General features: G+C 36.9%; 1 protein-coding gene across 1 annotated transcript in view; it reads left to right on the top strand.

Annotated features, from left to right (window-relative positions):
- The window catches only part of LOC128995783 (low-density lipoprotein receptor-related protein 1-like), a 110635-nt gene that overhangs the window by 88664 nt on the left and 5748 nt on the right, over positions 1–16223 (top strand). Inside the window, exons 64-76 of the mRNA XM_054420800.1 lie at positions 2560–2648; positions 3443–3688; positions 4373–4524; positions 6932–7039; positions 8004–8182; positions 8951–9171; positions 9891–10064; positions 10783–10913; positions 11088–11273; positions 11368–11580; positions 12167–12305; positions 13601–13755; positions 14571–14676. Of these exons, the coding sequence (XP_054276775.1) occupies positions 2560–2648; positions 3443–3688; positions 4373–4524; positions 6932–7039; positions 8004–8182; positions 8951–9171; positions 9891–10064; positions 10783–10913; positions 11088–11273; positions 11368–11580; positions 12167–12305; positions 13601–13755; positions 14571–14676 (2099 nt within the window). The remainder of the gene's footprint in view (positions 1–2559; positions 2649–3442; positions 3689–4372; positions 4525–6931; positions 7040–8003; positions 8183–8950; positions 9172–9890; positions 10065–10782; positions 10914–11087; positions 11274–11367; positions 11581–12166; positions 12306–13600; positions 13756–14570; positions 14677–16223) is intronic.

The following is a 16223-nucleotide window of genomic DNA, read 5'->3' as shown; positions in this document are numbered from 1 at the left end:
GGTTTTGTAATTTGAAAGAACATTCAAACGAATGTAATTGAAAATTGGCAAGGGATTCGTCCCATTTACCTTCAAAAAGATTAACCTGTAATGAAGCGCTAGTCATATCCCCTCACAATAACGCGTAACCGGGTTTTAGACGTAGGGCAGATGCTGATCTTAATTGCAGCTATCAACCACAAAAGCTATATGCTGTGGGAACCCTCACGATCGCCGGATAGACAGATGTCGCCCACACGAATTGTGTAGAAGAGCCTAAACGTGCTACTGTTTGATGATATCAGTGATTCTAAAATTGCAGTCTGATTGATAAGACATGTTGTTTCGACTTTATTTTAGTCTCTTCAGTCATGGATAGGTCCGAAGACCACCATGAGACAACAGTAAATGTGATTTGCGTGGAACGTGTTCATTACGAGATTCCAGCATTCACTGGGCAGTACGAGCGTTCGACTCGCTTTTACAAACTCTGTGTGACAGTGGAAGAATTTAGCAATCCACAATGTCAAGAGTGCCCTACTTTTCAAAAATTTCACAGAGACTATGTATATTATTAATTATACCTCAATTAAGTTTAAAATGACTTTGATTAGTCATATCGAAATTCAGAAATGTCTACTAGAGACAGCTGAAATTGGATTCCAGATTCCAGGAACCAATCAGCATGCGATGACAGATTTCAGTCATCCAAAGGCACTGGACGTGAAAACAAATAAACATCAAAATTGATGAGTCCGTCCACAATAATTTAAGAACAATGAGTAAATACTCAGGTGTGCCTGGTCAACTCTAAGTTGACAATTTCATCTTTTCAAAATTTAGAAACATCAAAATTCAAAATTTCAGTTGGACGATGAAAAAATTTAATCCGTCCTCAACACATTATAATTCAATCTGTCGTGCACTAAAGTGTGCACCTGATGAGGTATGGGCTATCTAGCCCTGAGACCGAAACAGATGATATCGTTATGCGTATAATCGCACCTTTTACGTTGCAAGAGTGATTCCGCCACTAGGGCGTCTTTTCGCACGTATAACCCCAAGAACGAGTTTCGTGACCAATACATCTAACCTGCAAAATTAATTTAGAATTTTAGAAGGTTGCGAAGCCAAACACTTGCACCTAATGTTACAAGTCACTCAAAATTATTAATTGGTTAAAGTGATTGTGACAGGTGATGTAGTTGCAAATCCAGCGGAGCTGGTCAGTCTTATCAATCAGACTGCAATTTTAGAATCACTGATATCATCAAACAGTAGCACGTTTAGGCTCTTCTACACAATTCGTGTGGGCGACATCTGTCTATCCGGCGATCGTGAGGGTTCCCACAGCATATAGCTTTTGTGGTTGATAGCTGCAATTAAGATCAGCATCTGCCCTACGTCTAAAACCCGGTTACGCGTTATTGTGAGGGGATATGACTAGCGCTTCATTACAGGTTAATCTTTTTTGAAGGTAAATGGGACGAATCCCTTGCCAATTTTCAATTACATTCGTTTGAATGTTCTTTCAAATTACAAAACCAAAATCTCAACCTCTCCGAGCATTGGGACTATCACACGTACCGTCTCGGGTGTGTACGATCCATGTTCGTGTGTGGTTTGTAGATTCGAAATTTGATTGAGCCTGCGCTATGTCAAATACGACTAATCCATCTTTCAGGATTAGAAGTGTGCTCTGTTGTTTCGACTTTATTTTAGTCTCTTCAGTCATGGATAGGTCCGAAGACCACCATGAGACAACAGTAAATGTGATTTGCGTGGAACGTGTTCATTACGAGATTCCAGCATTCACTGGGCAGTACGAGCGTTCGACTCGCTTTTACAAACTCTGTGTGACAGTGGAAGAATTTAGCAATCCACAATGTCAAGAGTGCCCTACTTTTCAAAAATTTCACAGAGACTATGTATATTATTAATTATACCTCAATTAAGTTTAAAATGACTTTGATTAGTCATATCGAAATTCAGAAATGTCTACTAGAGACAGCTGAAATTGGATTCCAGATTCCAGGAACCAATCAGCATGCGATGACAGATTTCAGTCATCCAAAGGCACTGGACGTGAAAACAAATAAACATCAAAATCTTTTATTAACATCACAAAAAAGCAAATATAACTGTAAATTTCTTTAAGTTTGAGTGGAGACACTGTATTATTATATCCATTGACTATTGGGTACTGAAGTGGACTTCCCATCTATATGGACCAGTTGTTGCAAATTTTTATTAAAAAAGAATTTAGCTGTGTGCGAGTCACAGAATGCGCTAGTGTCCACAATATTTCCTACCTTTTTTACTGACCAAGTTGATGGTCATAACAGTTGCTATAGCTAGTTTGGCCTGGCAAAAAAGTTTTTTATTAGTTTAGATCAAAACAATCTGTTGGTGGCTTACATCAAGTACTACGATTTTGACAAAAAAAAACTGGCGTCAACTTTAACATAAGGATGGATGATGGAATGTCCTTATTTTTTTTAAAGTGTTTATAAAGGAACAGGATGGTAGACCATGGTGCCTTGAAATGTATAAATAAACACATTTATTTTCCTACTGCAGGTGCAGGAACCACAAATGTGTACCCAAGGCTAATGTTTGTGATGGAGTGAATCATTGCGGAGACGGCTCTGATGAGGAACCTGTGGCTTGTGAGTTATTGTGATTATATTACATGATATTAATAGGTCTGCAGTTTCATGGTTTCCTTTGCTTTGGTGCAGGAAACAAGTAGTTTGAATTGTAATTCTGACGCATTAATTGTAGAAAACGTGGTGTTCCCTATGAAATTAATGTTTAGAAGTGGTGGGAGTTTTTGACCATTAACCGAGTTTTTTACCATTTAACCTACATTGTTTTTAAGGGGTCTATAATCAGTGGTGATCATGATATTCCCTTATTCTACGCTACTTTTTAGTTTGCTGTGATGTTATCATTATTTCTGAATAATTTTTTTTTATGAATACATTAAGGTATGAAGGATATGTAAAACTGATTAATTAAAGATAAAACTTCCTGGCAGTTTGTAATATAAAAATATATATTTTGCCTCTTCAACAAGCCTTCTTTAAGAAGAAAGTTTTAAAAGTGGAATGTAGTTTAAAACATTTAACTACTCTCTTCGGCAAAGACCTCTTGGAGAATTAAAATATGTATGAATCCTGAGTCAAGCACAATTTCCCTCCAAAAACCTATGTAAGATTGGAAAATCAAACAAATTTACCAACCCTATACCGTTTTTGATAATTACTACAGTTAAACCTATTAAATTAGCATGTATAGTCCTTTTTGAGACAACAAATCAGTGAGCTTAGTTTAGTTTGTAATAAATAGAATTTTTTTTTATACCTAGGATTGTTGTTGCTGAGGTTATTAAACCACTAATTATTATGAATAGATTTAAGTTGTAATTATGCAACAACTAACTGTCCTCATTGTTGTTCAGGTCAGCACGCCAACCTATGTGGGGCAGGAGACTTCCACTGCGCCAGAGGTCACTGTATCAGCAGCAAGTTGCGTTGCGACGGCAACAACGACTGCGGAGACAACTCGGACGAGGTCGGCTGTCTCAAACCGCCCTGTGTGTTCGGTGCTTGTCCTCACACCTGTCAAGAGTACAAGAAGACGTTCAAGTGTGTGTGTGCGGAGGGCTACCAGTACAACAGAATCAACAATACGTGTATAGCTCTAGGTAAACTATACCATCGTTTTCTGCCTTGTAGCGCTGTTGTGAAACATTTCCCATGATCACGGGGTGATCGTAATTGTCTCCAGAGATCACGGCGTAATTGTGAACAGCTCCCATGGTAACGGAAAAATCGTGAACGGAGACATCACCATCGTCCCACTCCATATCGGCAACATCTCCCGTAATCATGGAGACGTCATGATTGTTACTCACAACGCGGGAAAATTGCTGAAGGGTGGAAAAAGTTCGGTCTCGGAAAAATCTCAAAACTGGGGATCAAGACCTGGCCATACTTAATACCTATCAACATCATGAACTTCAATATACATAACTTATTCACAACTATTCAATCGGACTATCTTCCCATAATAATTGTATTTACCAAAATACACTGTACCCTTTTTTAAAGTGTTTTATTTATATATTTCTTTGCAGGCTTAAAAGCAAATGGAATTCATGAATTAAAACAATTTCATTAAGTCTTTATGTACTTTGAATATAGATCCTGCTAATGAATATTGTTAATTATTTTATTTATTACTTGTAGAGGAAAAAAGATGTTTTATTACCTATTTTTATTTTTATATGCAACAAACATTATACATTATACAAAGTTATTCTGTAGTCTCAGAAACTATAAAAACGCCTAACTTTCCCTTTGTAAAGTCGTGAGTTGTATGTCGACAGGTGAGCCTGCAGTGCTCATGGTCGCCAGTGACAGTGACCTTCAGTTCTTGAACCCATACAAGTCTCACGAGAGTTCCGTCAACCAAGTGTCGGCCTCTCCCCATCACAAGATGGATGCCATGGATGTGTTGTGGGCCAGACAAGCCACTAAGGTACACCAAAATATCACAAAGTTTCTAGAAAATCTCTAAATTACCTGAGTTCCACACAAAAAGCGAAGAAAAAAATATACCATAAACCTTTTTCAACACATTATAAAAGGTTCCATACGATAATAAATTCAGGCGTAGCCTAATAGGTTTGGAAGCTGGGTACTTACGTATTATACCGACCACACCTAATATTTATAAACTAACCCAACCCAACCTAAAATAACCAAAGGGTGGACTATGTTTTAGGCAGTGTTGGGAAGTAGCGCGCTACAAGTAGCGACGCTACAGTAGCGCGCTACTTTTTTTGTAGCGTTAGCTGTAGCTACGCTACTTTTAAGATTTTGTAGCTTTAGCTGTAGCTAGCTACATTTTTAATGTAGTTGTAGCGGAATTTTAGCTATTTTTCTCGCTACATTAACATTTGTTTGAGATAGTGATTTTTATCATAACCTCAACCTTACGTGAAACAACCTCTTTCAAACTGAGATTTTCAAAAAAAATTAGGCCTACTTTCTTGGCGTCATACAGCTGGTTACAGCCGTTTCATTCCCTATTACAACGTTGTGTGGACATAGAGGCCATTAAATGAGTGTTATCCACATTTTTGGCTCTCATTTCCTTAATTTACTACTCTATGATTACTGTCAGATAAAATAAAATCGCTAGATGCAGACGACGTTTAAACGACCGGTAACAAGAGAATCTATTGACTTCTTTTGCAAGTGATTGACAGGGAAATTAGTAATCAATTTAGTTTCTTTATTATATTGATAATGTTTCAACTTGGAGTTTAATGGAAACCAACAAACCTTAAAATAATGAGAAAGCTGGTCTATCAACCTTTGCTTCAGCTGTTGATTGTGGTTTATCATCACAAGCCCTTCCTTGGTTAGATTACGAAGATTTTTCAAAGGTTTACTAAATTAACAAAGATGAAATTACCTGATGAGATAAGATATGCCTAGACTACATGATAATTGTAATGAAAAAATCTCCATATAACATGAAACTTACATTGAAAACATAGCATAGTTTGCTCCTGCTAACAGCTCTTAGGACTGAGGCTATGGTTTAAGACGAATACGGTACCAAGTTCCAAGTTCAATTATTAGGAATATATCTGTTTAGTCCTTGCAAGAACAAGCCTACTATAGCCAACTTGTTACATAGCCAAGTAGGCCTACATGTTATTTTTACTTTACAAATTTTAACAAAATTTTAACGAGAGTTTAAATTAAAAGCCGATTTCAGGATAAGTTGCTGAATACGGTTTTCTGTACCAACTAGGTTGAAGCACAATTTGCCCTATGCATAATGACAATAAAGGACGATTTCTTGTCTTTGAAAAGTGTTATTCATAGAACAAGTAACTTATCACTATGGTTAAAAGTTATAGCAATGTCGTTTTTAACACCAAAAGTAAAGAAAGGCAATAAACTCCAATTTCAGTAGGCTAGGCTCTGTAACACAAAAAAATATTTTAAAATAATCGTTTTACAGTTTTATTGGTCTTAATTGTTGATATAAGACATCTACAAATGAATCTATATTAAAGAAATATAATGAGCTTTTAAAGTATAGTTTGGTTGTATGTCCTTTGAACTTATAATGAAATTTACATATAAGATGCTTAAAAATAATGCAATAGGCCTATTTAAAAATAAGTACTAAATATGATGGGACACCCAACTGTTCTGTTGTTGTAATGTTAGGTTTATAATGCCAACAAATTAAATACAATCTAGGAATAATTTGTTTTTCCAAGTAATGTTAGATACAGTACTGGCATTTTTTAAATGTTTGTTCAATAAAAATGTAGTTGCAATTAATTTTACATTTACCTAATGTGCGTGGAATAAAAAGTAACGTCTTTGGAAAAGTAGCTAAAATTGTAGCTGTAGCTACATTTCATTGTAGCTGTAGTTGTAGCTAGCTACTTTTTCGGAACTGTAGCTGTAGCTGTAGCTAAGCTACTTTTTTGGAAATGTAGCAGTAGTTGTAGCTAGCTACATTTTAAAAGTAGCTTCCCCAACACTGGTTTTAGGTTAGGTTAGGAAGATGTTATTTAAACCAATTAAAATCTTATTTGAAAGTAGATTTATCGGTGTGGTCGGTTTCATACCAAAGTACCGGAAGCTGAATGTTCCAAAACTAATATTTTGGACAATTCCTGTTTTAACTAAACCAATATTGAAGCTGAATGCCTACTTCAGATTATCCCTTTCCCATCTAACAATGCTATGTTAATCAAATGTGATTTGATTTACAAATTTTACCGTTGTCTTCACCCACCCAAATTTTCCAGGCATACGATAATAGCACTTTTCAGTTACTCCCTTTTAACTAGTGGAATAAAATCAAGTGTTAGTGTGTATATCAGAGAATCTAAATAGAATTTTGCTGTTAGGTGTTTTGGGCGGATCATCAAGAGAAGAAGATAAGCAGTTTGCTCATCACGATGTCGTCTCACACGCGAGTCGACAGAGACGCTCAGCCCAGGGAACCTAGAGTGCTGGTGAGTTGTGTACACTAAATACATAGAAATAATGTTGTTTCTTTGAAATGCCTTCAACTTCTATAACATGTTAGGCTCATGTTCAAGTCAAATATTAAAATTCATTGTACCCCCTGAACTATTTAGATTAGACAATTTTAAGGTACATACTTTAACTTAAACAGCTCAGCAAAGTAGTAGTCAAACTCACAACATTTTCGCCTACTCAGGCATTGTCAAGTGATTTCCTTTCGAAGGATTGTCTTACCTTACCTCCTTGGCCATTCAAACCTAAGTTTGTTTTTGGCCTCGCCAACAAGTTGCCTCCAGTGTTTTCTGTCTGCTGCTTGGTCAATTGATGTCCCCATGCGCTGAAGGTCTTTCCGCACCTGGTCTCCACATCGTAGTTTAGTGGTCGGGTCCCTCGTGGTCGTCCATTTGTAGCTATCTTCAGGAGACTGTTTCGTTTCATCTAATTGAAAAACACATACAAAACATTAGGCCCACTATCAACCGGTTGCGGCATGGGGGCGGAGTCAAACTGGCTGGAATTATCTGTATCCTACCCCTCCTCCGTTATCAGTTATACTACAAAGCTCAAGTTACTCCTACTTTTAGCCTATCATGGCGTCATGAGACATCATGATAGCCATATTTTAAAGAACCAGCTAAACGTAAAATCACACTCGGTCTTTAACACCAATTTTTAGCCGAAATGTCTTGTCATCACAGCTTGTGTCGAACTAAAGGGAGTGTCCAACTATCCAGTGGTGAATTATCGAGGTTCTACAAAAATATATTTTACGCCCCTAACATTACAATAGAACTTCTTAATCTCGTCTTTGATTGACACTGTTATGACTGACGTGACTGGTCGATGTTGTTTGCCATTGTTTGTCATTCGTACCCAACATTACCTTTTACTAAATATTCTAAAACAGTTGAATCTAACCTCACAAGTAGTACTGTATAATGTGTTGTGCAGATCAACAACCTGGTGGAGCCCCGAGGGCTGGCTGTGGACTGGGTGGCGAAGAGGCTGTATTGGGTGGACGCTGGAGCAGACACGATCTCTGTGGCCACTCTGGACGGTAGGATGCGCCGGACACTGATCAAGCTGGCGTTGGATCAGCCGCACGACATTGTGGTCGATCCCAAGTCTGGGTGAGTATCCAGGGTTTGGTTGTGAATTTTGTCTTGGTCAGTAAATGATCGCACTTTACATGTAGAGTTCTTGGTAATATTTAAAATCACAAAGATTATGTACATTAGGGGTCTCAAGGCCCAGACTTTTGAGTCGAGTCGGGTAAACAATTTAATTCTCTTTTCTGAAGCCAAAATCTGGGTTCTTTGATATTGAGTTTTGGATTATGTATAATAGGAATACTACAATATGTTTGTACAATAATGTATTTTATCTCCCCAATTTCACAGCAAAATTTAGAAAAAATTCTGAAACAGTAAAATTGAGAACACCTTCCATGCTTACGGTGAAATCGAGACTATCTTCTGCAGTCATGACAAAATCAAAGACATCTTCCGTGGTCACAGCATAGTCATGAAGACTTTCTAAAGTGATGGTGAAATCGCAAACATATTCTGCAGTAACAGTAAAATTGTTAATTTTTCCTGGCAAAAATTTTAACGTAACCTACAATAATTTTTTGATCATGCATCTTAGCAAACGCTTTCCGCTATGTTAAAGATAAATATCTTGGCTGGACCTGACTCGAGCATTGCCTGATAATATTTTTGGCCCAAACCGGTTCCTGGGGCAAACTGACCCGCCCCTAAAATACTAGCCCTATTTGTACTATTTATGTTTTGTTAAATTTGGTCAAGAGAACAAAAACATTAATTTAATCATGGATTCCAGACACAGAAGTGAACAAGATATTGTTCACTATGATGACATTTGATTTCTTTCTCTAGTATGATGATCTGGTCGGACTGGGGCGTGGTGTCCAAGATTGAGACTTGTGGTATGGACGGGGAGGGACGCCGTGTGCTGGTGGACGCTGTCAACTGGCCGACAGGACTGGCCGTGGACTACCCCGCCAGACGCCTCTACTGGGCTGACCCCAAGGCTCTGACCATCGACAGTATCTTGCTGGACGGACGGGGCAGACAGCTGGTGCACAAGTTTGCCCAAGGTACTAGAGTTGTTAGTAGTTGATTCATAGAGTAGAACACCAATGATGTGAACTCATTCCAGATTGTATTATTCAGATCAAGGAGGAACAAGTAAATAAATTTGGAAAGAAAAATAATTGACTATCTAGATGGATGATCCCAACTGTTTCAGATTATTGGAGTTCTACTGTAGTTCTCAAGCGTTAAAAAGGTTTTAACCCTTCTGTGAAATGTTATATATTTTTTCACACAGCAGTATTTTCCGCTGAAAGAGCCTTTAGTAGTCCTCTTGAGTTTAGTGTTAAATGGTGTTTAACACCATCTAATGGAATCCCATAACTGCCTTTTGTTTTACTTAATAGCATGTTTTATTTATCAAGATGGGGTTTTTGTACAACATATTTATCAATTTGTCAGATAAACATCTCTCTAATGAAAAATTTTAAATTGAAAATAGAAGGGGAAACTCAAGAAGATTATAAAAGTGCTTGAATTGCTTAAGGGTCCTAGTTATGAATCCAATGATTAATTTATATTTTTGTATATTTAATTTTTTGTTGTAATATATCTAACATTATCTGACACTACAAAATATTCTTGTACGTTAGTTAAAGTGAAAATTATATTCCTAAAAATGTTTAACAAGTATATATCCATTATAAATATTTTAAAAGTATTCATTAGAAATGTATTCTTCTAGTACTTTGTATGAATCCCTAATCATGTGTTCAATTCACAGGCCAGAAACCATACAAGGTGGAGATATTCGAGGACTATGCGTTCATCAGTATGTACCAGAGCAACGATATTTTGAGGATCAACAAGTTTGGTCGAGGAAACACGACGTACATCTCGCAAGGATTGACAAGAGCCTCGGACATTGTCATTGTACACGAGCACAAGCAGCAGAACCGTGAGTGCTCTGCCTCTCATGGGGCAACTCCCATTGTCTAGAGATAGCCTGAGAATTTTGTCTGACACTGAGCAAACAGGTTATCCATTCAACCGTGAAAGCCTTAAAACCGTGAATGTGACGTAAATGTTTATAACTGTGAAAATGTGGATTCATCTGTGAATCTTTTGATTAATAAAAAATAGGGATGGGCCGATTCTTATTCTCAATTCCTTAACTTTTAATAATGGTACTGAAGAATCGGTTCTTATGGCTGTCAATTCAATATTGGTACAGAATCTCGCTATTGCGACAAAATTATGATCATCTCACTGATTCCTGGTAGCATCATAATTTTTCCCCACGATCATGGTGACAACATAAATTTTTAATTGCACAAACATTGCATTGAGTAATTTCTTTAATATCTCAATAGTTTTGACACTTGAATAATTTAAACACGTGCAGATTAAGCTGTGATAATCCAAGAGTTTTATTTTCACAATTGAATGGGGACCCTGGTTTTTTTGACAATTATGCAGTGTACTTTCTTTAGTTGTCCACTTTTTCTAAGTAGCCTGGAAGGTTTCATGTAAAAAATATAGTAATCATATTGGTGATAATATACCACCTTTCTGACAGCTTCTTAAATTTTCACGGTCGTAGCCTTAATTGATCCAGAAATGTAGTAGTGCATTATGTCTGCTTCACATCTAACATTTGACATGTGATGTTTCAGTGACGGATCCGTGTGCAAGTTCACCTTGTCACAAGACGGAGTTGTGTGTCATTGCCAAGGGAGGCGGCGCGCACAAGTGTCTTTGTCCTGACGGTCTCGAACCCAGACTGGTACCGGAAACTAACAGTACGGTAAGTCCTCAGGGATTTATTTCTAAGGCATCATCTTGATTGCTACTTGCTATGTCTATAGGAATTACGGCCTGGATTGTTTGAAGGAAATTTAAGTTGGGATAGTTATGAATGTTACGATATTCCCAAACCATATGTCCACCTTTGTATGCATATAGTTGTATTCTGTTGTAGATGGAGTGTGTGGCGGGGGCAGAATGTCCTCTACATTGTCACCTCGGTCAGTGTGTGGTGACGGAGACTGGGCCGCAGTGCAAGTGCCCACCACTGTACGACGGTGACCATTGTATGCATATAGTTGTATTCTGTTGTAGATGGAGTGTGTGGCGGGGGCAGAATGTCCTCTACATTGTCACCTCGGTCAGTGTGTGGTGACGGAGACTGGGCCGCAGTGCAAGTGTCCACCACTGTACGACGGTGACCATTGTATGCATATAGTTGTATTCTGTTGTAGATGGAGTGTGTGGCGGGGGCAGAATGTCCTCTACATTGTCACCTCGGTCAGTGTGTGGTGACGGAGACTGGGCCGCAGTGCAAGTGCCCACCACTGTACGACGGTGACCAGTGTCAGCACTACTTGTGCTCACAACACTGCAAGAACAACGGAATGTGTTTCCCTGACTTGCTACACTCAGGGACGGATAGTACTCAGCCACCGCCTCTCAAGGTGATTTGATTTCACTTACTACTTTGATCTGTGAAATCGACCTTGAACCATGGATTTCACAATTGCAATATGTCGGTATAATTGATGGTCGAAATTGGAAATTTTGAATCTTGAAACTAAGACAAACATTTTTAAAAAAAACCTCTAAACCTGGGTTTTGTTGTAAAAAATTAAATGCACTGTTGCAAGCTTACTTACATATTTTTTTGTTTTAATTTCTTACAGAATGTTCAAGTATGCTTCTGAGTGCTTTAGATTTACTTTAGGATGTGATAATGTGAATGGTATGTTTTTTCTGCATACAATACTAACCAGGTTAAAAAATTTTCTTGGGATAACAAATTTAAAATGTCTATAATGTGTACCTTGTGGATACATTTGTCTCTAGACAGAATACTGTTGATCTGAGCAGTTTAAAAATGTACACTGGCAGATTGACTGCAGAAAAAAAGAAGAAAAAATTCTGGTACTTCAAAGCTAGTGTGTTGAAACTCTCCAATTGAATCTCTAAACTGAAACTTTACTAATTTAAATTTTTGAGAAGTTATGTCCTTAGGCTTGAGTACGAGTTTAACGTTTGTTTCAGTGCTACTGTCCTCCTCAGTGGACTGGTGAGAGGTGTGAGGTTCCGGTGTTGTTGTGTGACAGCCGATGTCTTAACGGAGGCACGTGTCTGACCCCACGACCAGGTCTGGCTCAGTGCAACTGTCCCGCTGGTTTTACTGGTGAGTTGTTTGTGTTGAACCATTCAGTTTTGGATACTAAAGTAGACATCCCATTTAAGGCCCTGTCACACTCGCCGCAACTAGAGTAGCAGCTACTAATTGCTGAGTGTGACATAGTAAGTAGCAGTGACTAGCACTCGCTGGCGAGTCAAAATTCACTCGCTAAGAAAGTCGGACATGTTCAATTTTTGGGGCGAGTAGTCGCTAGTAGCCGACCTTAAAATCGACGCTGTCCACAGTTACAATGTAAAATCCTTAAGCTATTTCCAGTTTTTTCTGCATGAAATCGCCTTCCTCCAAAATGTATCTTTTTTCTATATCAGTGGTGGTACCATATACAACAACTCAACAAATTTTGGAACGGTTATCCTCATTATTTCAAAATATGATTGGGGGCCTTCATTTGCTAATTCTTTCATTAGTATTGATTAAGCACCCTCTCGTCCTATCCACTCCCGAACCCACTTGCGTTTTTTCTTCTTGATTTTTGCACAGATCACTACGCAAATCTGCAACAGACGTCTTAAAGCCTCCTCTCCTTAATACCAAAGATGACATTTTTCTCAGCACAGCAATTTATTCTACACAACCAGACTGAAGTAGCCGCTACAACTCGCCATGTGTGACTGGAAGTGTTTTTCAAGCCTGCGAGTACGAGTGGCGACTAAAGTAGTGGTGACTAATAGCAGCGAGTAAACTCACTATGTGTGATATAGCCTTTAGGTACTAGCTGTAGCCATTTTTTTCAAGAGTTGAATGAGCCACTTACAGAGTAGGTTGCTGAAATTTGATTTCCTCCTTTACTCTTTGAATTATAATTTATCTAAAGTAAGAGATGCCACAGTTTAGAGTAAGCTGTCTTGCCGATTAGGTTTTGTCGATAATTGTGGGTACTCGACAGAAATCAATTAATTATAATTAACATCAGTTGCTGCCTGTGGCTCATTTAAAATGCATTTCCATTCCAAACGAATGGTTACAATCACACTGCAATTTAGGGAAGATCATGTTTGAAAATCAATATTTTCAAAAGCAATCCAATTTTGGTACTGTACAAGACCGGAAGGCCAACATTTTATTTAGTCCCATTGTAAAAAAAGTCTTGCATGCAAATTAAAAGTAGTAGTTCTTGGCTTCTATGTATGCTGGGTAGTTAATGATACATACTGTAAAGCTGTTTCAGCACATTGATGTGTAGATAAAGGTTAGCAGCTTTGTCTTAATATACTGTTTGTTGTGCAATAGCAATATGATATTAGTGATTTCATTTTATTTTATTCAAGCGTTTATTTCAGGCTCTAGGTGTGAGAAGTGCACGGACTTGGTGTGTCAGAACGGTGGTGTATGTCAACGCAGCAACTCTACAGGTAGTCTGCACTGCTCATGTCCTAGTGGCTACAACGGCACACGCTGCGAGACTTCTCATTGCGAGAACTACTGTCAAAACAAGGTGTGATCACTCTCTGTATAAATTCTCTCTCAATGTATAAATTTGCCATGGTGACTTACATGTCACTGCTGATTGTAGGGCGGAAATGACCGTGTACCTCAATTTCTAGATAGAAATCTAGATTATTGTTGGAGATTTTCAGTGAATTTCCCATTATAGGGAATAAGCGATCACCGTAGGTCTCACAGTAAGACCTGGGACCTATTTACTTTTTTGTTTCCATCTTCCTAAATGCCAAAAATACCATTTGTTCAATTCCATATATATATGTTCATTAGCATGGTAATTTGAGAAAATCAATATGATTTTATTGAAATTTGAAAACGTACAAACCTGCATTACTTCAAAATCGAACTACGGGAAAGGGTAAAAATTTGATTTACTCATTTTTGAGCCTCAAGACAGAATGTTTTCTCTAAAATATTTTGTAGATCTTAAAAAACAAATAAACTATAATATTAATGTGTTTTCATACAGTTATTAGCCACGGGGAAAATTTGTAAAATTAAATTAAATTACCTTGTTATTCTTATGGAGAATAAGTAATCTGTTGTAGTTTGCTTGTTTATGGATATATTTTGATCAAAACTAGCAAATTTATTTATCATACACTGAACTATTGATATTTTATATTATTTTTGTGCCCATGGCTCAGTACAGGGATACCAGTGCGGGGTGTTATCACTTGGCTATAAGCTGTGATTGACAAAATTTAAACCTTATCCTCCATAACAAAAGTGTCACACTCTAAACATTAGCCGAGTTGTGCTCCCACCCCAAGTGTATAACATTTGCTAACAATGTTGTTTGTGCAGGGAACGTGCAACCTGAGCCCAGACGGACCTGTGTGTCAATGTCAGCCGGGATACAGTGGCAAGAAGTGTGAGAAGGACGGATGTGACAACTTCTGTCTAAACGGAGGTAAAGTCGTTTTACATTCAACAGTCCATAGCTTTAGAATTGATATTACAAAGTAATGTCTCATTTATATGTCGCGTACACTCACATAGTTTGACCTTAGACTAAACCGTTTGGATGTTTGTCCTAAAAGAAAATTGTGTTTTTTCCATCTAGTAATTGTTGTATTTGTGGAGTTTTGATTATTATTTTAGCGAATTTCCCTATAGGGAAGTAGCTATTACCGTAGGTCTCATGGTAAGACCTAAGCCCGGGACCGATTTACTTTTTAATTTTGATATCCCCAGAGGCCAAAAACACCATTCGTTCAAATTTTTATATATCTATATATAGAGATATACATATATATATACAGGGTGAGTTTCTACTGACCGTGTTAACTTCGCCAGTGGGTTCTACTCACTAAAAGGAACAAAAAAGTTCCTATAAACCCATGTCCGATTTTCGACTGTTTGGCTGTTTTGGGGGATTTTGTGTTTTTCTTATTTTATTAGACTTTGCTCCACAATTTATGTAATAAAAACTTAACCAATTACTTTAGAGAGTTATAGTTAAAATCATTGGAAAGAACATTAAATTTGCTATAAATCAAAGGTTTCATTCAACAATTATACCATTACATAGTCCACGTTATAACCAAAATAAAGTAAAAATGTCATTAAATTAATTAATTACGATAATTTTCATGGGCCTCCTTTGATACATAAACCTGCATTTATGCAATGTTGAAATGAATAGAAAACTTGGCATTTTAATAATCTTTCAAATGATATGCTATTCAATACTATTATTGATATAAACCAGTGAGAAATTACTAATAAACTACAATAAAACACGGTTTACAGAGTTTGTTTTTGCACAGTTTTACTGTTAATAATAATTACTGTATACTCCATGATGTATTTTATTGAACTATCTGATAAAATTTGTACATTATTTTAACTTTTAAATATTTATTAAAATTATCTTAATTAATAAAATGTACAAAACTCAAGGTTTTTCACATTTTCAAAGATGTAGTGTGTTTGATTCTTAAATGCTGTGTATTTAGTTTTACCTTGTGCTTGATTCAGTCAGCTTTTATTGATTTGTCATCTATAGCTAGATAACTCAGCTGCTTGAACATACCTTGTTGAGTAATTTGCTGTTTTAACTTTATATTTCCAAGTCAATTAAGAGTTTTTCAACATTTATTAAAATATGGAGCCTTTTACCAATCAAGATTATGCCAACATGATGAATACAGTAATTATTATTAACAGTAAAACTGTGCAAAAACAAAATCTGTAAACCATGTTTTATTGTAGTTTATTAGTAATTTCTCACTGGTTTATATCAATAATAGTATTGAATAGCATATCATTTGAAAGATTATTAAAATGCCAAGTTTTTTATGCATTTTAACATTGCATAAATGCAGGTTTATGTATCAAAGGAGGCTCATGAAAGTTATCGTAATTAATTAATTTAATGACATTTTTACTTTATTTTGGATATAACGTGGACTATGTAATGGTATAATTGTTGAATGGTACCTTTGATTTATAGCA

This window comes from Macrosteles quadrilineatus, unplaced genomic scaffold, assembly GCF_028750875.1.
Source record: "Macrosteles quadrilineatus isolate MER2022 unplaced genomic scaffold, UCM_ALF_1.0 Scaffold_5__1_contigs__length_97177068, whole genome shotgun sequence".
In the NCBI taxonomy this organism is placed as follows: domain Eukaryota; kingdom Metazoa; phylum Arthropoda; class Insecta; order Hemiptera; family Cicadellidae; genus Macrosteles; species Macrosteles quadrilineatus.
This window is presented reverse-complemented; position numbering and strand designations above follow the sequence as displayed.